Consider the following 22,362-nt stretch of genomic DNA (forward strand, 5'->3'; position numbering starts at 1 on the left):
AGATTTATCTCTGATTTGTTAGGTATATCATTTGTAATGGAATCCATAGATAAATAAAAAAAATTCAGGGATAATAAATCAAACCAGATTATATTCATAAGGGGAATCAGATATGATTCTGTGTTATGAAATTTACATCCAATGCATCATTAATTTAGTTGATTACCTTTTGAAATTAAAGTAAGTTAACGTGTGTCAGCAATTTTATGACTAAAAAATTTTATTTTAACTATACAATTTGAGTCGTTTCCATTAAAGGTTCATTTATTCATTAAATCATAATTAAAAGTTGATCATATTAATACCAAATAAGGCGTTTAATCGATTTTTTTTTTTAACAGAGCTCAAATGGATGAATAGATGAATCGAAAGTAATCCCGAAGAGAATATATATATACAGAGAGAATTTTTAATAGAATATATGTAGAGAAGAAATTTAAGGCGATTTGTCATATACGAATGAACAATAAGATATTTTCACTTCATTTTATAACATGAAAATTTTATACCAACCTGTACAGCAAAAATAAAAACACAACAAATTGATATCTAAAATGTTCGCTACAAAATATATATGGATCAACCACTAACCATCATAAAATATTAGAAGATATGAAAACTCGGAAGAAAATATTAAAAACAAATGCATTTTTGTATTTAAAAAAAACACCAATTCTCAGCAAAATATTAAAATTATGGTCGCAATATTAAATTTCGAAAAACCCAAATTTTTCTAAACTTTAACCCTTGATGTTGAGAGAGAGAGAGAGAGCATATTTTTTTATTATTAAAAATTTTTAACAATAAAAAGTTTAATAATAATCAGTTTACTAATATGAAAATTTCAGAGGCATCAGCAGTTGCGGGAAAAGGGAAATATTTAACATCCTCGCAGCTTTTATGACAGAACAACCACATTTGATTTAAAAAGAAGGTGAATTTTAATTCAATAAAAACTGGACACACTCACCTTCACAAAAGCCAGTTTTGGTTCTTCACGCAAAAGGCGGACCAATTCGTGATAATCGGCACGCGAAGCTTTTAAAATCCATTCCTTCCGTCGAGGATCCAACTGAAGAAGAAAAGCAACTATCGTATAATTGAAAGAAAATAAAAGCATAAAATTTCAGTCTAAAAAAGAATTTATTCTGCCACAATAAGCAAAAAAACCAGGGTAGGCTTCCGAGCAGCGAATATTCATTAAAACATGTATGGATACTGGATTTTAGAAATGAATTTGTTTCGATTATACTTTTTTAAACTTTCGTCTGCTATCAGCGTAAATAAAACTTTTCTTCAACTTTGATTAGTCCTTTCTATTATTTCCTCTTTAACATTGGTTAAATTTTTGATTAGTTATTAACTTCAAGAATCGATTATCCTTACAATCACTCCTACATATTTCAATTCAATTACTTTTCACTTTTCTGTTTTCCTCATCACATCACAGCTGTCAAAAATTATACTTTAAATTAGTAGAATAAGCATAATTAAACTGCGCTGCTTCTAAATACAAACTGCTTATTTAATCATTAGGAACTTTATTTTCCAAAATTGTAAACTATGGTATTATAAGCAATTATTAGTAATCATCGATTAAAAATTTCTAACAATTTTGTGTTATAGTTTAATTAAATCACTCTCCGTTTCAAAATTACACGATAAATATTTTAAAGTCAAAAAATGGACAGTGATCAAATGGCCGAGCGATACCCCTTCGCAATGAAACTTTTCTTTTCCCCATACCACAACTAAGGAAAGATGTTTGACTCTCGACACGTTTAACAAGCACTAGGTTTACACGGCGAATCTTCTGCAGAATAAGTTTTCGACCCCATGAATCTAGAATCACAAAGCCGCGACTCTGACGTGAAAACAACACGGCCATTACAAATCTTGAATAGAACAACGGAAAACTATAGCGCTTTTCAATGGCAATTAGGAAAAAAAAAAGAAGAAAATAAAAATTAGAGAATAATCACCGTTGAAATAGAACAGGCATCATCTTCCGGACTCTAGGAAGGAAAAAAAAAAAACATTAAAAATCATCAAACAAAAAAAAGATTCTTAAAATATTAAAATTATTATACAAATATAATTGAGTGTGGTAATTAAATCGCAGTTCAATAAAAGAAAGCTGAGCAAAACCCTCTTCACTGACAGAAAGTAAAAAAATTTTTTAATCAAAAATATAGACGTCCAAAACAAAACAGAATACTCATATTTATATATACTTTTAAATCTAAATTTGGTTTTGAGCTCCAAATTTTAATTTTAAAAAATTATCTATTTTTTAATACAATACTAAGAATATTTTTAAAAATTTTAATATTTCTATTACAAATATTATAGACTTTTCCGTTCTCTAATTCATTTACAGGTATCGCCTCTCAAATGACAATTAAAATTTAATCAAAGTTCGTGAAAATATTTAAATATTAAAACACTCAACTATTTAAAAAAAATGTTAGAAATATAGCATATTATTAAAAAACGATTACGAAATTTCATCCTTACAAATATGAAATTTACAAGTATGAAAGTTAAATTAAAGCTTATAAAAAATAAAAATATTCACCTTGTCGTCTCGATGCTCTCTTCTTCTGCTAGGAACATATGGTTGCTTCGGGATGATATCCGATTCCGTTGCCATCTTATTCAACAAGTGTGCTTTTTCTTTCACACTGCCAGGACTCACTACTTCCCGGATTTCTTCATTTCTAGGACTAGTCTAAAAATATAGAAAACACCCATGAGGTGGAAGAAGACGAATTTGCAATCTAAAAATAAAACATGGGGCAATTTCCCCCTCTTTAAACAGATACTCATATTTAGTATAAAAATGGATATCCAAGTAAACAGAGTTTGAAAGGAGATCTTCTGAAACAAAAATAAAGCTTTAACAGTAAATTTTGAAACAAAAATTCGAATTTGTTGCAAAAATAATAATTTTAAGTAATTAGTTCTTTATAAGCATGTGATAATTAAATTTTTATGGAAAACTTGAGAGCCCTTTGTGAATATCAAAAATATTTTCCATTAAATATTATAATAAAATCATTATTTTAACAAGAAATCAAACGAAATAAAAAAAAAATCATTAATAATGACCAAATTTTCTAATTTCGAAAAAATTTCAATTTCTTTAAATTTTTGTTGAAATTAGAAAATTTGTAAATTGAGCATAACTGTATTTACATTTATAAAAAAAAAAGTATTATTTTAAACTTTAAATTATTATAAAATACACAGTAAATCACTATTTAAACCTAAAAAAAAACAAACTACATTTTATATAAAAAAATAAAGCATTTGTTAATGTTATATACATAATTAATAACATAGTACATAATCTTATTTCAATAAAATATTATTATTAATATTCGATTCATCCGATTAAGTATTATTAGTACTTAAATTCGCCCAATTGTTGAGAAACAATAAGTCTTCAATTATCAAATTCAGAAATAAATCATTTAATAAAAAAATTAATACTGAATATATATATATATATATATATATATATATATATATATATATATATATATATATATATATATATATATAATGTAATGTATTAATGTGTATCATAAATAGTTTCACATGTTCTGTTTAAACTATCTAAATTACATGGATCTAAAATTCACAAAGATATTAAAAATTTCAGACTATTAACTGGATAACGTGATTACTATTACTTATCTTATCGTAGCGAATTTCTTAGTCAGTGGTTATTCAGATAATGTTTTGAACTGTGTGTGATTCCTCGCCACGTGTTTCTTCAATCGTTTTCAGAGAATGACTTTCATCCACAGAAATTTAACTACTATTATTTATAATATTTTGATAATTTTACAAAAGAATTAATAAAAAGGAAAGAAAGACATTTTAGGATTTTGGCATCAGAGAATCGGATATGTGAATTTATAGAATTTTTAAATTTGTGAATTGAATTAATTAAATTCATTACAAATGTAATTATAAATAGAATGCTTAAATAAACTTACGGATTGTCCTATAGATTGTTAACTCAAATTAATAACAAATTTTTAATACAAAACGTATTATTTGATTTGATAACAAAGAAAATTCGGCCCTAAAAGTTAAACGGTAAATGCACCTAGTCATAAAAATAAATGCCTTACGTAGTAAAGTTAATTTACTAAAAGTTCATTCATTTCATTAAAAAATAATTCTTTCCTTTGGAGGGAAGAAAAAAAAAAGCCATTTCACGCAAAAAATAATAAAGAAAGAAAAATCTACAAGTTCATATAAAATAGCCCCTTTAATAATGCCTGCATAGTTTTAAGGACAAAAAAACATTCAACTCACCAAAAATTAAAAAGCATCATCATCAAATATTTCAAAACATTTAACATGTATGCATTTTAAACCCGCATAGCTCTACAAAACAATTTAACTAAATGCAAAACAAGAAGAGAACTATGAAGTCATGAGCGATAGCAGCAGGAACCTTGAAAAGAAAAAGCGTATCATTTGTCACCACAATGCTGAGTAGGTATTCTATTCAAAATATCATTTTTGCGGATGCACGACTGCTAACAGGCGAAAAAGCTGTGCACACAAATCAGATGACAGCTAAACAAACACATGCTCAAGCCGGTAGCCTATATATTTTTTCCAACACTATGCAGGATAATCATAGTTAACCTCTTTAGAAATGAAGTAAAAATTAATTCTGTGATTAATATCGTATTTGTTCTGCTTTATATCATACAGTCAAATAAAGGCTAATAATCAATAGTGTGTTATTCTGTATTATAACATCTTCACTTTTAGGGGGTATGTTGAATGTTCAGTAGAATACAGTAAAAGAAAGAAAAATATTTGTGAATATATTTTTGCACAAAAATAAAATACGGAACAAAACTCTAAGCAAAACCACCAAAAAGATACACCGTTTCTAAATATTCAGTGCTTTTTATTTATTACTTTCTCGTATACGCAGAACAGAAAAAGTATAGTAATCGTCAAAAAAATTCGAAATCGAGATATTGACGAATCTCCACGTTTTAGACCCCCCCCCCCAACTTCGAGATCGGAAAACACATTTGTTGAAAATGTCCGTCTTCCTGCCTGTGACAAAGATAGCTCAAAAACGCTTTGAGCTAGATGGATGAAATTTAGCATATGCTTTTTACACCTAACTTGAAATGATTTCTATCAAATTTTTGTAAAATCGGTTCAGAAGAAGTCCGTCTGTCCGAATATAAATTATCACGATAAATACAAACCGTAGACAGCTAGATAGATAAAATTCGGTACACAAATTTAACATCCATAATGTAGAGACCTGTCAAATCTCGGGCCAAATCCAATTGCGAGTTGTTTGTTTGTCGGTGTTGTACTTTCAGGAATCAGTAAACACGATAATTAAAAAACGCGGCGACTTAAATATACCAAATTTGGTATGGTATTTTGTGACTACAAGTGGAGTTTCACGTCAAATTTTTGTTTCAATCGGTACAGAAAAACGTGTCTAAAACATTAATTCAATTATTATTATTATTTTGTGCTTTAACGCATTTCAGGGATTAATCGCCAAATAATTCACCAAGAATCACACGACAGATTCAATAAAAATAGTAAATTCACGCCAAAAGTTACTATTTCGTAACTATTGTACGCCAAAGCCATGTAAGTCGTTTACTGTCATGACAAGTTTATTAGAGAGTATGGGAGAAAGGTTTGGAGAAACCACTCCCGCTAAGGATTTTTTATTATATATAAGAAAAAGTTTCTATATGAAGCTACACAAAGATTATCTTGGGATGCACTAAATAATACTTCATCATAATTCGATGACGATGACAACTCAGTTCCCAAACTTCTCAACATGAAAGCATTTCTGGCCCATCGGCATCTTTAACGTGCGCCAGGTATATACACCGAGCGGATGATAAATAGGGTCAGAGTCCAAAATCGCTTTTAGCAGTCTTTGAAACCAAATCACTTTAGTTGCATTGTATTTCTAGAATACTTTTTTCTTCAGAAAGTGGAGAGATGTGGATGCGAATACATGGGTTAGATATAAGATGTCGTTAACAAATGAATTTCTGGCTTCAATTTTTGTAAATGTTCTATTTTGCAAAAGAGTACATTCTTCCCAGACTTTACATATTTATCTTCTTGTAAACAAAGTATCACAAAAAAAAAAAATACTTAGATCTTAATAAAATCCCATTATCTGAGTTTTCCTTCGTAAGTTTCCATTTGAAGCGTTGTCCAAAAAAAATTATTTTTGGAATTATGTCTGTCTTCGAACACTCTCTATAAATGTAATTTTTTAAATCGGTCTTCATACAAAAATTATATTTATCCAAGAAATTTTAGACAAAATCCATAAAACTTAAGTCTGCCCGTCCATCCGGGTGAATATGAAGGTGATAACTCAAAAATACAATGAAATCGCTGAATTTTATTAAATTTTCATACAAACCCATCAAATGGTCATTCTGTGGTCTATTTCTGAATATGATGATTCGTTCCATGTGGAAACACAACAACTTACCAATGCAACACAAACTGGAATCATAAAACTTAGTATGTAATTATCACTAAAATTTCAGATCTTACGAATTTCCGCCAAAATACTTTTCAATTTAGGACAAAACAATGATAATAAGGATAATACGCATCATATTGTGGAATATAACGATATAGAAATATAAAATACCATATTACACAGGCTAAAATATGGAAATACGGGGCAAAAAGCATTCATATTGGTTTAGTTTATTATAATCCAATCCGAGACAGATTGTACACAGTATGCGCAAAAAACTTCCCAGCCAAAAAGGCGGGTGTATGAAATGATACTGAATTACAATTGTTAGTCAGTATGAATTTCGGCTATTGGGGATGGTCTTCAAACAAAAATACGCCGTCTCGAATGAGTTAAATTGTATCATATCTTCCATTTTATGATACAATTTATGTCACAAATGCAGACACATACTGAGGCACTACAAAGTCAATAATAAATAAAAATTAAATAAAAAATGAAAAAGAAAATCTATCAAAGCTTTAAACAGTAAAAATCGAAGCTTTTAAAGTAAAAATAAGATCAAATAATAATTGCATATCGATTATATAAGGTAATATGGCTCAGTGACGATATCTCATTTATAGAAAATACATTAAATGAAGGAAGCAAGGACTGAGTGAATATAAATAATTGGTTCACATCAGAAGGGCTCGTTTTTAATTCAGATTTCTACTGAATAAATCAGTTAATTTTCGAGTTTTAAAAATTTAACTTCCAGAAGAAAATCCCAAATATATTTTTTTAAAAAAGAATACAAAGCTAAAAAATAGACCGTATAACCGAGACTATACTCACAAATTTAATTCGTTTGCAGAAGTTCAAGATAAATAATAAATCGATGAAAACTGTCAATTACTTGGTTGAACACACTGCTTCTTCATTTCCCGATGGACAAAAGATTAAAAGTGGTGGCAGAACCGTAAAAGGAAGTAAAAACGGATGCACAAAATGACCACCAACATCCGCAGGAAAAGAAACGCGAGTTATTTCCAAACCGTTCTTTAGAGAAAACGAAAATTTATTCAAATTCAGCATAGTGCGGCTTTTGTTAACTGCCGCTCGCATGCTACCAATCGGTTGGAAATCTGTGAATGTTTGAAGGACAAGCATGCTTTTATAAAAATACGGAAAAACATTTTGAAAGCACTATTTCGTTCCATCAATGAGAACTATGAGTAGAAAAGTCGCAAGCTTAAGCAATCTATAGTCGATTCTATAGCTGAAACAAACGTGACATGATATATGGGTTAAAACCAAAATATCTTACATAAACGTATTTTAAGATTATTTTACAAATTTAAGAAAATTTGCTGTATGTATTTAAAAAAATAAAAGGATTTAAGGTACTTGGAATTTAATTCCGTAAATCGAATTAATCCCTTCGAATACTATGATGAGTGGACACGCTCATCGAATTACTGAATTTTTGAGTTTTAAATCTGCGGCTAAGTGAAAATATTATATAATTTAAAATGTAAAATCACTTAGAAAACTACAATATCTCAAATGTCGCTTATATTATTAAAGGGATTGAAATAACCATACATGTCACAAATAGGATGTCATCTAATAAAGAAATTTTTAAAAAATTAGTCAAGAGTTAATTCTGCACAAAGAGTCACGTAAATTTATAAAATATAGAAAAATGATCGTAATTTCTCCCGGGCGTTCTTTCAAATAATTAAATATATGGGTTATTTAACATCTAAAATTTAGATTGAAGTCTTAATAAAACTTTAATTTAAATTGCAAAAACTTGAAATAAAAAGATTTTTATAAAAATGCTTTTATTAGTGTCTTAAAAAAAGAATAATATATTAAAAAATTAACAATGACAAATAAAATCTGAAAAGCGTGAGAAGCAAACGGAAATGCTTAAAATAATTAGAAGTTTAAATCCTAATTATAATGTAGTTTAATTTTTCTAAGACGAATTATTAGGATTGTATTTTACTTATGATATTTATTGTGGCCTTACATCCTTCTTTTATTTGTTTTTAAGCCGAATAATTTAAGATTTTTGATTTAAATTCAAAATTTTTAATTTAGTAAAAAAAAAATTTTCCTTTGGACACATTCCTAAATGAATTTTTTTTTCCGACCTACCTCCACGCAGAAAATGGAATTTTATAAAATATTCAAGCCTTTTCCCGAAATCTAGCCATGCAGGTGTGAAGCTGCAACACTGTGTGTAACCCCCCCCCCCCAACCAAATCGTGCAGTTTTCTGCAAATTTATAACTAGATTCTAAATCAGTAAGAAAAATTTCATCATTTTGAAATTTACATCCCAGGTGTACAGATATCGAAAATGTTGCTTTAGAACAACGTTTCAAATACTTCAATTAAATATTTTCTGACTATTTTTTTAAATTTAATAAAAGTTAATAAATGCGTTATTATTTTCTGATTTTATCCTTTAATAATCCGTTATCCTTCGATAATTTTATGCATACTATGCCAAAAAATTGAGGCGGAAACACCGCTCAAACAATAGTCAGTGATATGAAAAAATGATCTAAATCAATAAAATTGGCTTTTAATATCTCAGAAAATTTTACAATAGAAGCATAAAACTTAGTATCCTTGTAGAGGAACGCTTAAACAAATTATTCATGGACATTTTTTTCTGCTATGAGGGCCGCATAAGAATTTAATTTTTCAAACTTTTTTTTAATCTCCCTACACAGAATCCAAAGTATTTTCATCTCTTTGGATATCTTATTCGATAAAATTTTGCAACCGGAAGTACAGCAAGACCTCGCTTAGCAATCATAATTCATTTTCGAATCTTACTCAAAAATTTTCTATAAGAATCCCTATAAAATAGAACAAATATACAATAGGATATTCCAAAAAATGAAGTAAATTTATAATAATGTTATTTAATATTCATGATGCATGTTTTTTTTATTTACAAGAAAGTTGTCTAGAGACATATAGCTATACTTTAAAATTTGGCCAAAATTATCGTTATTTGACCAGCATTATAGTTAATGAATTTGTAGCGGGTACAGCTATTGTCTTATTAGGGCGACGCTTTTTAATGTACAATGCAATAATTTCCCATGGTTTCAGCGTCTCCCTTCTTTCACTGGAGTGTTGCTGCTCTATTAAGTCTATTGTTTCTTCAACTCCAGATAAAATTTCCAAAATATTTTTTTGCTGTGATGCCCTATGTAACTCCGTAAGTTCTTCAACAGTTCTGATTATGTTCGTCAACTAGCTCATCGTCTATATCGTTGCTATCCATATCTCTAGCTCTCTAATGTTGATCATAAACACAATTTCGTAGATTCAGTCTCTACAGGCATTTGCTCCAACCTTTAGGAGTCGGATTCGACAACGCTATCCAGTCAAGATTTCTTCCATATAGCTATAAGGATTTTCTTCGTATAAGTGGTCAACACACACTGACACAAATCAAGCCAGCATGTGACACCAAGTCGTCTCCTCGCCACTATTTCTGTAAACATCGCTCGTAAGCATGTCCTTTTTTTTACATTTTGTTTTATTCGTTATACAAATCATTCGTTATGGGAGACATGACTATATATGTCTAATTGCAATAATTAAGGAAATAAACGCGTATTCCGCTTTTTTGGGACAATATATATGAAGTTTAGTGAATATGAATGATTTTTTAGCATATTCGCTGTGTCTTATTTTTTCTATATTGCTTAATTTTAGCTAAAATATCTTTAAATAATATCTTCTTAAGTTAATTATTTTCTATTTCCTTAATAGTATTTATAATTCATTACTTTAAATACTATTAAAATTAACATTTCCTAAAACTGATTGCAATACAGTGTCTCTTGAATAAAATTAATATTTATTTAAATTAATACATTAACTGAAAATTAAGAGTTTAAAATTTATTCAGGACAAATTTTCATTAAAAAAAATAAGACTTAACTTCTTTAGCCTTGTAACACAGACTATTTTAGAGTCGAATTTTTTTCAGCAACTCAGTCAAATCAAAAATCTTCATTCAAAACCCAATGCAAACTCATAAAATTTATATCAAACGTGTGCAAATCAAATTTAATCAATTGCACATCTGTCATTTATGCTAACACGTCTAAACACCACGTCAGGCAATGTGCAGTTAGATATAAAATGACGATGCTTACCACGTGATTCTGATGCAACATATGCTACTTCACCACTCCATTTTCAATACCCCACGTTTATGCCCCCCCCATCCGCCACAACAATTACAGTTCGTTAAAAGTTAACAGTTACAGTTAAAAGGGCTTTATTTTAAATGAGCAAACACACACATACAAAAAAATATTGACCCCCTAGTCCAAAACAAAACATCATCATTTTGTTTTAAGTTGGATTCATCGGGCTTATTTGCATCAGCTACTGCATTTCATACGAAACGATTTTTTCTATTGCATATTTTATACAAAGAATGATGGTCTAAAAACGTTATCATGTTTTCAAAAAAAAGGTTTTTTTTTTTTTTTTTTTTTTTTTTTTTTACCTTGTTACTCTTTGCTCAGTAATGTCTATGATTTTCAAGCTATTTTTCTTTCTTTGAGCTTTCTATTATTTTTAAATTAAATAAATATTACTAACAACAATGTGTAAATAAAAATATATATTTAATAGTGCATGTCTATAAATACCGTAATTAAACCAATGAAAGTATAGTTGTAAATATATACTAAAATATTTTTTAATTAATTAAAATCAGCGAAAAATTGCACGGCAATTAGAAAAACATCATTCAAAAAATAACTTTTTTTTAAGATACTGCGATATTTTCCGAAGTGATTGCTAAAAATTTTGAAAAAAAAAAATCGTTTTGAGTACCATCCAATATACTTTTGTGCCAAATTTGTTACTTCCAAGCCCATTGCATTCAATACCTAACATTGATTACACAATTAACAGACAGTATGCCAACCTAAAAACATTATCACATTAATCCTCATGACTATATATTTGCTGCAGTTACCTTCTGTCAAATATACATATACAAAAAATACTTACTGTGGTTTCTTTTTCCTCATATATTTGCCGTATACTTTCTTCATACTTGGTTCCCCGATTTTCTTTTCCTTTCATGGAATACTTCCTCCTTGGCGGAGGTTGAGGCACGTGGCCTGGAGGCAGATCCGAACTCCAAAATATAGGTGATGTCACTGCCGGTACAGCATGATCAGCATTCTGAGCTTGTGGCGATGCCATACCGAGAATGGATGGACTCGAATGACTGTGTAAAATGTTTGATTGATTCGAAGTCTCTTTGTTTTTAGCAGATTCTTTATCATCGCTAAGTCGGCATTTCTTAGAGTCATTCTTGCTGTCTTCGGATATCTGCTCGGAACTCGAGCTGGTGTCACTTTTTCCCTCATACCCTCTCTTTTTCAAAATAATGTACTTGACGCCCTGAAAAAGAAAAGAATGTTTCTCATCAATAATCAACAACAAAAGGTTACGCAAAATAAAAAGTCTAGATTTTTATATAAACAACAAATCAAAAAAGATTTATTATTTAATAAAATACATGCTAAATAAAATTTTCTAATTTCTTCCCAAATGTGTACTAAACTAAACTTTTAACCAAAAAGATTTATTATTTAAAAAAATATTTGCTAAATAAAATTTTCTAATTTCTTTCCGACTGTGTACTAAACTTTTAAATTTTTTTAAAGATATGTGCATCAATGGCAATATTTCGGACTAGCCCATGGAATAAACAGTTCGCATCTTTTCAACTATCATCAGAGCTGGATTAAGTCCTTAAAAAATGAAATTGGTTAGGAAATTAAGGGCTCCTCTTCTTCAATTTTAAAAATATTGAATTGACTTAATTCTCCCCATAAGCAGTTTTTAAACAAAAAAATATTATAAATGAAGTAACAAAACATTCAGCTGAGGATCACCTTCAAGATAATTTAATTCAATAAATCGCATATAAACAAATTTTAAAAGTAATTTTAAACAAACTGGTAAAATAAATTATACATTTTTACTTTCTCGTAAACGCAATATACAGAAAATATAGGAATTGTCAAAAAATTCGAATTCGTGATTTTAACGAATTTCCACATTTCAGATCTCCCTGAGTTCGAAAAATACATTTTTGGAAAATGTCTGTCAGTGTGTCTGTGACAAAGATGACTCAAAAATGCTTTAAGGCTAGACGGATAAAAATTTATATATGGTCTTTACACCAAAATTGAAGATTTTTTATCAATGAGCAAAATCCGTTCAGAGAAAGTCTGTCTGTCTGTTCGGTAGTTCGAATATAAGTTAACAAGATTACTACAAAACGACGAAAACTAAATGGGTAAAATTCGGAACACACAATTAACATCTATAGTCTAGACACCAATCGAATTTTGAGCCAAATCCAACAAGGGTTTGATTGTCTGTCGGTCTGTACTTTCAGAAACATATAAAGGCGATAACTCAAAAACGGTATTGTTTAAATGCATCGAATTTGGTATGGGATTTTACGACTGCAAGAGTAATTTTGGTTTCAATCAGATGTGGAAAAAGCATCTAAAACACGAATTCGACTTTTAGATAATGTAAACAATACGCCAGAGATTAATCGCGAAAAAACTCACCAAGGTTGACACGACAGATTCCATAAAAATGCTGAATTCCCGCCAAAGATTAATATTTTGTAATTATTGAACGCCAATGCCATGCAAAACATTCTCTGATCTAACACCTTTATTAGAGAGTATGCGAGAAAGTTTTGGGGAGACCACAAAGATTTATTATGTTCACATGATTTAAATACTTTAAAGCAAAGTTTTCCAGAACTATTCGCATTTAGGTGAATAGGACAACTTTGGTAACGATTGTGGTGATAGTAGTAATCAGTAAACAAATTTAAAAACATGAAAAAAAAACTTTAAAATATTGTTCTGAAATTTAAATGGTTCTCATTTAAATTAGTATTAATCACCCATGTAAATCAAATCAAAGAATGCAATTCAGAATAACATATGATTACACCTCTTCTAAAATTTCCAGACATCCGGCATTCGGGCAGTTACCTAATTTGCATATTTGATAAAGCGGCCTGGGTCACCTGTGTTAATGTTCGTGGGCATAAAAATATAAGACAAAAACGAATAAATTACTGTAAATCATATTTTTCTAGAATTATGAACCTACTATCCCAAAGGAGATCAAACAGAACAATTTTGAGCCATGGAAGCTTTCAAGATAAAAACTGCAGAGCAGCAAAATAACCATTTTAAACTGCATTTCTTCCCATTGAGCATTTATGAATGTCTCAACATCTTTATTTCTTAATTTGGTATTCAGGATCAAACGTATCAAAACAAAAAATTAGAGGGGGTCCCTCTCCCGCCGAAAAAGAGTTACGGGTGGTGGAAATAACTCTTTCTAAACTTCTTTAAAAGATCTGACATAATGCGAACGAGTAACAAAAAAAAATAAAAAATGAGAGAACAGAAAAAGCAGATAATCAATCAAGTTCTGATGAAGATACTCATAATTATTAGATTCCAATATCATCAGTTTATACATGAAATAAAAATACAATTTATCTACCTCTTTCAAATAAAACTTTTCTAACGTTCTTTAATTTTTAAAAACAATTAGGCTACTCTAATCCTATACAATCGATGGTCTTAGAAAATAAGATGGAGATTTCTTTTTCAAGGTGATAAAAATTGTGAATCTATAGCCAATTCTTTCTTTTTACAAATTCCGCTCGCTGTCGATTCTTTAAAAATTGCCAGCATTCGAATACATTTTCAAAACAATCGTAAGACCATATCCACTAAATTTTCAACAATTTCTATTGATAATTCAGATTACTGGAAGGAGACAGTATATTCCTCGTGGAGGGCCAATTAATGTTCTAAACCGAAAGATTGCATCGGCTCTCCTGGTATTGAATGAGTGAATATTTTAAGAAAAATTGATTTTAGATTTCATCAAGAAATGCAATTTCTTCAAAAGTTATATCAACTACACAACTGAATCTTGTAATTTATATTGATAATAAATCATTTTTATAGGCACATTTCAAAATATAATTAACTATCACCGTCCTAATTTGATTAGCTTTCTCTTTAAAAAATACAGAGCCAGCACTTTATTTTCTATTATTTTGTGTTTTGAAGTTATAAATTAATTCTATAGTTGTTTCCATGGTCATTTCCGGTGATTTGATATTTGCCAATGATCTGCATTGCAACTTTTCCAAGATGCTAGTGAAATGAAACAATTTAAAATATCTTATAAATATTTTAAAATTATTTTTTATTAGCTGTCTTCTGCGACCATTTGCTGGCTTTCCATTCAAATTTCATTAATTCAGCAATGTTAAAAAAATTAGACATTAGACTATATCTCATCCATCAGAAAAAAGTATTATTTTAAATTATACTTTCACAAAAAACATGGAGCATTCTGATTTGGTTAATTATGCCTGCTAAGTGACGGAATAACCCCGGCTGTAAGACTGGGGCTCTACCGAAATTTTACTTCGCTGTATCTTTCAAAATGAAGAAGAGAGGAAAGATAATCTTTTATGATGATGTGTATAAATGTCATGATCTTCCAAATGGAAATAGGCGAAATCGGGTTGAGAATACAGTAGTGGTTGGGATTGAGAATACAGTAGTAGCTTTTACTCCATAGAAAAGTAGCGTTTTTGAATTTTCCCTTAAAAAATAGTTGATCGTTGAGAGTCAATCATTGATGACAAATCTATGAGATTCAGCTTTTATATGAAATAAAAATTCACGAAATCGGACCAACGGTTAAGGCTGGAGGAAGTAGATCTAATTATATATCTGATTGGTTCAAAAATTATTTTAAGACTACATTAAAGTGTTTTTTCTGCTTTCAACAGATGCCTTCTTAAAAATACAATATTGTATACATTTATATATTAATTATATATAAATATATACAAGATCAGAAGTTCAATCATAATTTGTTGTCTCAAGCAAAATTATCATCATCCAGAATATAAAATACCTGTATTAAAAGATATGCCATTCCTGCTTCAAACTGAATAAAGGCAATGTGCTTTAAATAAATCATTAAAATTATTTATATGCCTGTTGCAAATGTATCGAATTATGGTATTTCATAATTTTTACAACAAATAAAACATTTATAGAGGTAACAATTAGACATAACAATTATTTAGAATCCACAAAAATCTCATGTGTTTTACAGGCTCTTACTTAAATCAAAACATACTCAAAACAGAAGATGCCATTTCATCAAATAATAGAGAAGACTGAATTTTTAATTAGTTTAATAGCTGACTGAATGAAATGCAATATCAAATCAAACTATTGAGAAGCCATTGATATAGTAAACAGGAGATAAAAAGACCTTAAATTTATACATCATAATCATATAAAATATTGTATAACAAGAATTATAGTATAAATCAACACATCACGGTTTTAATTTTATTGAAATGTGTATTCAGAGTTTTTTGACGTCTCAAAAGTCAGGCAGAAAATTGCACAAAAATTTCATGAATCCTAAAAATACTTGACTTACGGCACTTTCCAGCACTATTTCTATATTAGTCTTCAACTATATTAGAAATAATTTTTAAAGCATGTAAAAAATTAATTTTCAATGCAACTGTTCTAACCTATGTGGAAAAAAAAGAATAAAAATTAGAATTCACCAAATACTATTTTATAACAATTAATCTCTATTTAGCAACTGTTATACCTTTCCCCAACCTCCTTTGTTATATTGACCACATGTCCTTTGTCTATGATTTGTTAATCCTTAGTAGCATTTTAAAATTTCTTCTCAGTATTAAAAGCTATTATTTCTTCTAATATTAAAAGTTTGGAATTCAAGCTTACAGAGTACATAATATTATTTTTCAAAGCATACGGAATAACACAGTTTGAAAACTATAAGCAAGCCATTATACTAAAATTAAAAAAAAAAAAAAAAAAAAAAAATGGGGTGGAGGGATTACAAAATAACAAGGTTTTAAAAAGGTGAGGAATTTATGGACTAAACAGATTACAAGCCGACAAAAATATATTTGATAAATAAATAAAGAACTTTATCAAATGATTTCTATCACAAAGTAAAATTAAGACAAAAATGCAGCAGAAAGAAGGAAAAAAAAAATTGCCCTAAGTTAACTAGAGTACTTTGACTTTATGCATATGAATAGACTATAAATATAGGACTATTAAAAAAATGCAAGTTGCTAAACAAGAGTCAGATTAGTAGATTAACACTCCATCAAGTTCATTAATTTTCACAATAATCCAAGAAACTACGTTATTTAAATAAAAAGCACAAAAAGGAATTTCTAAAAGATAAGTACCACTAATAACTAAATCTATTTGCCAATGAGCCTTGATGAATGTCTTTGCACTGCAAAGTGATCATTCTACTATTACTATCTGGATTACGATTAACCAAATAATAAAAGTTACATCAGTTCCCTGATCTAAAATACCTTATGCTTGATAAGAAGAATCATGAGAGATAAACAATTAAAAAGAAGTATACAAAATCAATTTTCAGATAAGTTTCATAGGTTTTCTTTGTAATTCATGCATGCCTTGCATCTCACCCATAGTTTCATAGCATGTAAAAGCAATCTAGACTTATAAAAAACTCACAAGAAATAAATTTAAGAAATTTATTATAAAAATATTTAAAACAAATTCCACAAAATTTCAGTTTTTTAAACAAAAATAATACAAAACAGAAATAAAGATTAACTGCAATAGCAATGAATTTTTGAATGGTAAATCTTTTAACTTAAAAAAATTCAGCAGTGAAATCCTAGGTATAATCCATAAATTTTCATACTTCCTTCAGTGCTTTTTACCAGTTACAAACAAAGTATTTCTTTTTAGAAAAGTGTTAGATTAACAATTTTTCCTAATAATAATAAATGTGAGAACACAGCTTGTAAGCAATAATATATTGAATATTGATGTAATCAGATTCATAAGATAATGATGAGGGTCAAATCTAGTAATTTAAAATCTAAACCTAGTAACCTTAAAGTTAGCATTTAAATTCATTTGTAAAATTCATACTTTGTAATGAAAATAGGCAAGATCATTTTTAGACTGACCTTGCCTTTTATGTCTTTTTCAATTTTAAAAATGGCATCTATGGAAAGTTTTTTTCATACTATTATAATATTTTTACTAATGCTATTAAAAGAAAGTTTTACAGAACAATTATAGGTAAATATGCAAAAATATGTAGAAGCCATGAGTTTATTATAAGCATGATTCCTTCAAATCATTGCTCAAAGATATATATATATATATATATATATATAATCATTTCCATTACAGTAAAAAGATTAATATATTGCTGCATTGTTTCTATTAATTTTGATTGAAAAAACGTTATCTTAAAAATAAAACAACATATTTATTTTTAAGACATTCTTTAACATATTTCAGGTATAATGTAAATTACTTACATCTTCTACTTTTATTGATGCAACTGCATTCACATAATCCTTAAAAATTGCTCTTGCATTAGCTAAAAGGAAAACGGAAATTAACGTCTCAGATACTTGAAAAGAAATATTTAAAAATTTTCATGAAAATCTTTTTAAAAAAAAAATATAAAAGACATTTGTAATTTTACAATGACATGTAATGAATGATGAGTTCTAGCAGGAAAAAAAATAATACATAAATACTCATATTAACTTTAAAATTATTATGATACAAACATAACTATTTCTTCAGCATAAAAATAAAAATAATAAAATGAGCCTCATTTCTTTAACATAATATTGAGGACAGATATTTTACAAATTCATTTTTAATAATGTAAATCTTTAAAAATTTGTACTAAATAATTAAAAAAGGAAACATTGCTCCATTTTAAACCCAAGGAGCCAAATCAACTTCCGAAGTATTAAATATGTTTGATAAGCTTTAAGTTTAGAAAAAACAACTTTTAAATTGAATTGAACACTTTTGTATACAATAATATCTGAAAACTTATTTTATCCATACATATATTTCAGAAAATATACTAGTAATATGAATTATCTAGTTTTGAATTGAACATTAAAAAAAACTGGACAAAGCCAATTCTCCAACACAAAATCTTAATATGAATACAATTACTGCATCAAATATATAAAATGAAATAGTTTGCTCTAAATTGAAATAGTTTTGTTGAAATTCCCAATTTGTGTTTCCAAATGCGATTAGCATTTTGGCATAAAGCTGTCAACAAAATATAGTATTTATTCTAAACATACCATTCATTAATTAGCACTCGAGACAACAAAAGTCATTACCACGATGTTCATGTACATCTTGATCACTAGACTGGATTCAACAGTCTTATTGTCAAGATCTTTGTATATCAAATGAGTACTAAAGGGATTTTTAACATGGCATCTGGAAATAAGGGTATCTAACAAATAATATCGATTCCAAAACTTCTTCCCATCATTAGTTAATAACTCTGAATGGAGACTGAACAAAATTAACCTGGATATGAGGCATGTTTCATAAATTCCACCATTTGAGCAACAGTTTCAGATATGAACGGAGTAAAAAAATCAGCATAATGTCAAGAATTAAGCATGAATTTAACATATTTTATATTTTGCATATTGTCAGGTTATAGACATTATGAGCAAAGAATTTTAAAACAGCTATGTGTACTATATTTCCATCTGGTACACATGGGTTCTGATCTGAAATATCTAAGATCAGAGCATGTTTCTTTAATTTATCCACAATACTACAAGGCATAACAATTGCCACAGATTTAAGTAACTTGAATTATTAATAAACTTATTTAAAATATAAAGTTAAATCAAGAATTAAAGAATAGTTAGATCTCTTTAAACCTAAAATTTTATTTCCATTAATGAGTTCAGCAAGTTGTCATAGATATTTATAAATTTAATGATTCTAAAAGTAATCATATTTGTCAATATATACTAAATAATTGCTGATAGAAATTCGAAATTTCATTTTAATACAGTAATTTTATGAAGTCCTGCAGTTCTTTTGCATATTAAAAATATTATTAAAAAATCTAATGAAATTTGAAACTTTTCAAACATTATTATGAAGAATTATGCCAACAATATAAAGCCAAAAATAGTAAAAAAAAAATTAGCATCTTTAAATGAATTTAGCAATGGAATATGGGCACTTGTGTATTATATGCATGCCAGCAATCACTCGACAAGATTACAGACTGAAAGGCTCTTTCATTACTAATGTTTGTTAATGACATAAGGATATCACTAAAATTAACAAAGGACCTACAGTTCATATATAAGTACTAAAATGTCAAAATACTGAAAAAAATTGGAATTGCCATTAAGACAACTCTGAAATAAGAAAAGAAAAAAAAAATTGCACACAAACCATAAGTTGATTTTACATTTAAAAAAAAACTCCAATAGTAACAAATGAATAGAATAGAAGCATTAGATGATATATACAGAGTACCTATCATATGCATATTCATCAATTGTCCAAGGTGATGAAGAAATATTTCTTTTAGTTGTTTAAATTTTCCTGAAGATAATTTTCATGAAATATTGATTATGAAGACAATTTTTAATGAATGTAAAAATATATTTCTGGAAGGTAAAATTATATTAACAAAGTAAAAATATTTTATTGATAAAATTGAATCAATTTTGCAAATGCTAAGAAATAATCCCCCTATTCTCATATTTGTTTCATTCATCCTTTAAACTAATGATTACAATTTTTATTTTAGCTATGAGTAAATTAAAAAAAAAAATGTGCACAACAAAATGAACAAAAGAGAGTATATCAATCATATCATAAACACCATTCTTTAAATATCAAAGAATGTTACAAATAAGTAATATCTATTTGTCATACTTGTAAATACAATGTTTCTCTTATTTTAAAGAATATATAATCAGTATTAGTAAAACCATGATTTTATTTTTGCTTCAGGGTGTACTTGATAAAAATTATATAATTTGTTCTGCATGGAAATAGATTTTTATTCTTTCAGTTTTAAGAAACAATTTATAGTAAATGTGTTTTTAAAATGCTGGAAATATTATTACCCAAAGCATATTATGTATGCCAGTTCACATTAACGAGCCATTCAAAAGCAATTTTTGTTAATGATAAATTGCATATGGATAAAATACAACTGATACAATAGATAAGGAATGTACTGATTTTTTTAATGAGATTTTTTCTGTTAATTCAAATAATTATTCACAATTCATACTTTTATATCTAATAAAAATATTTGACGATTTCATTATTGTTCATAATTTGATAAATATTAATAAGAATTTTGTAAACTAACAAGACAGAAATCATGACAGTTCCTTACTTCAATATTAATGAAATGCACTTTTATTACTTTGTGAAAGAAACAATATTTATAAAAATAATATAATAATAACATTTAAAAAATGATACTGCTCTTCGTGATATATAAAACAACAAAAATTTAGTGAAAAATATAAAATTTATATCATCTTCAAAAATAATTCTTCAAAAAAAAAAAAAAAAGAGCTTAGCTTCAGAATATTAAATACATACTTTAAGAATTTTTATAAAAAATTACTCCGTAACAACAAAAAGAATTATACCGAAAAAAAATAAATATCCATATAAAATATATTTATAAAAAAGGCCTGACTTCATTTCATCTATAAATCATTTGCTTCCTTTGAAAAAAATATAATGTAAACAAACTTGAAAACTTACAAATTTTTGTATATTATTGTATCATCCCAGGCTAACTTTATTGGATGATTAAAGAAAAAATACGTAAAAATCTTACATAATCACAGAAATATTTCATTGAAAATGAAATGAACTGATATTAAATTTTTCATATTTTAAAACACTGGATTAAAAAATGTAAACAAACATAGTAAATACACAATAAAGCAGTATTCTAAATAGTACTGAAATTCTGTAGGCTCATAAATATAGCTAAAAAAGCGGATAAATTTGAAATGTATTTAATTTCAATTAAAAATGCGCAAACCCGGAAAACAAATATAAAAATTATCATATAACGGGTTTTAAAACGGGCCTTGTCACATTTCAGCAAATTCTTTTAATATTAATAATGAATGCAATAAAACTGAAACTTACGTAAACTATTTGGTCCACTTAAAAATTTTTTGAAATGTTTAACCAATTCTTGATTGCTGACTTTTCCACCGTTATCTGCTACGAACTTTTGAATTGCTTCACTGGTACAAGTCAACTCGTCCGCCATGTTGTTGTCATTCAGTCAGCCCGCTCGAAGTTAGTTCCGGTTTAGACACTGATTGAAGGAAGTGACGCAATGGAAATGACGTTTTGAATTCTTCTAATTCCCGCTTCACATGGTTTTCATTTTCTTCCTCCTAAAAATAGATTCGTAAATGCACCGAAATATAAAGATTCTTTGTTTCTGACATCATGTAAATGAATTGGTTATAATTTGCTCTAATGGGCCATCATAGACGAGGAAAAATATAAGAAATTATATTAAAAATCTCTGGATTATTTTTGCAATATACAGATTGCAATATTTATTTTCAAACGAGCAATGATTTTTAGGTAGTAATTAGTCCCTCTATTAATAGAATACCAAATAAATATTTAAAATATTGTAATTATATTAAATTTCGTTGTATTAAATTCTGTTGTATTCAATTAAATTTATATTAATTTTATTTTTGTTGTATTAATTAAACCGGCTTTTTATACTTTGCATGACTGCATATCAGGCATTCTATAGAATGCCTGACATTTTTTAAGAAAAGTATGAAATATGAGA

The 22,362-nt window shown here is 28.0% G+C and overlaps 1 protein-coding gene across 1 annotated transcript in view; it reads right to left on the minus strand.

Annotated features, from left to right (window-relative positions):
• The window catches only part of LOC129960733 (ankyrin repeat domain-containing protein SOWAHB-like), a 132,409-nt gene extending 110,556 nt beyond the window's left edge, over positions 1–21,853 (minus strand). Inside the window, exons 1-6 of the mRNA XM_056074342.1 lie at positions 21,690–21,853; positions 18,026–18,087; positions 11,575–11,973; positions 2,579–2,731; positions 1,983–2,015; positions 971–1,072 (exon numbers count right to left, since the gene is read on the minus strand). Of these exons, the coding sequence (XP_055930317.1) occupies positions 971–1,072; positions 1,983–2,015; positions 2,579–2,731; positions 11,575–11,973; positions 18,026–18,087; positions 21,690–21,816 (876 nt within the window). The 5' untranslated portion in view covers positions 21,817–21,853. The remainder of the gene's footprint in view (positions 1–970; positions 1,073–1,982; positions 2,016–2,578; positions 2,732–11,574; positions 11,974–18,025; positions 18,088–21,689) is intronic.
• Between the last annotated feature and the right edge of the window lie 509 nt (positions 21,854–22,362).

This window comes from Argiope bruennichi, chromosome 2 (assembly GCF_947563725.1).
Source record: "Argiope bruennichi chromosome 2, qqArgBrue1.1, whole genome shotgun sequence".
In the NCBI taxonomy this organism is placed as follows: domain Eukaryota; kingdom Metazoa; phylum Arthropoda; class Arachnida; order Araneae; family Araneidae; genus Argiope; species Argiope bruennichi.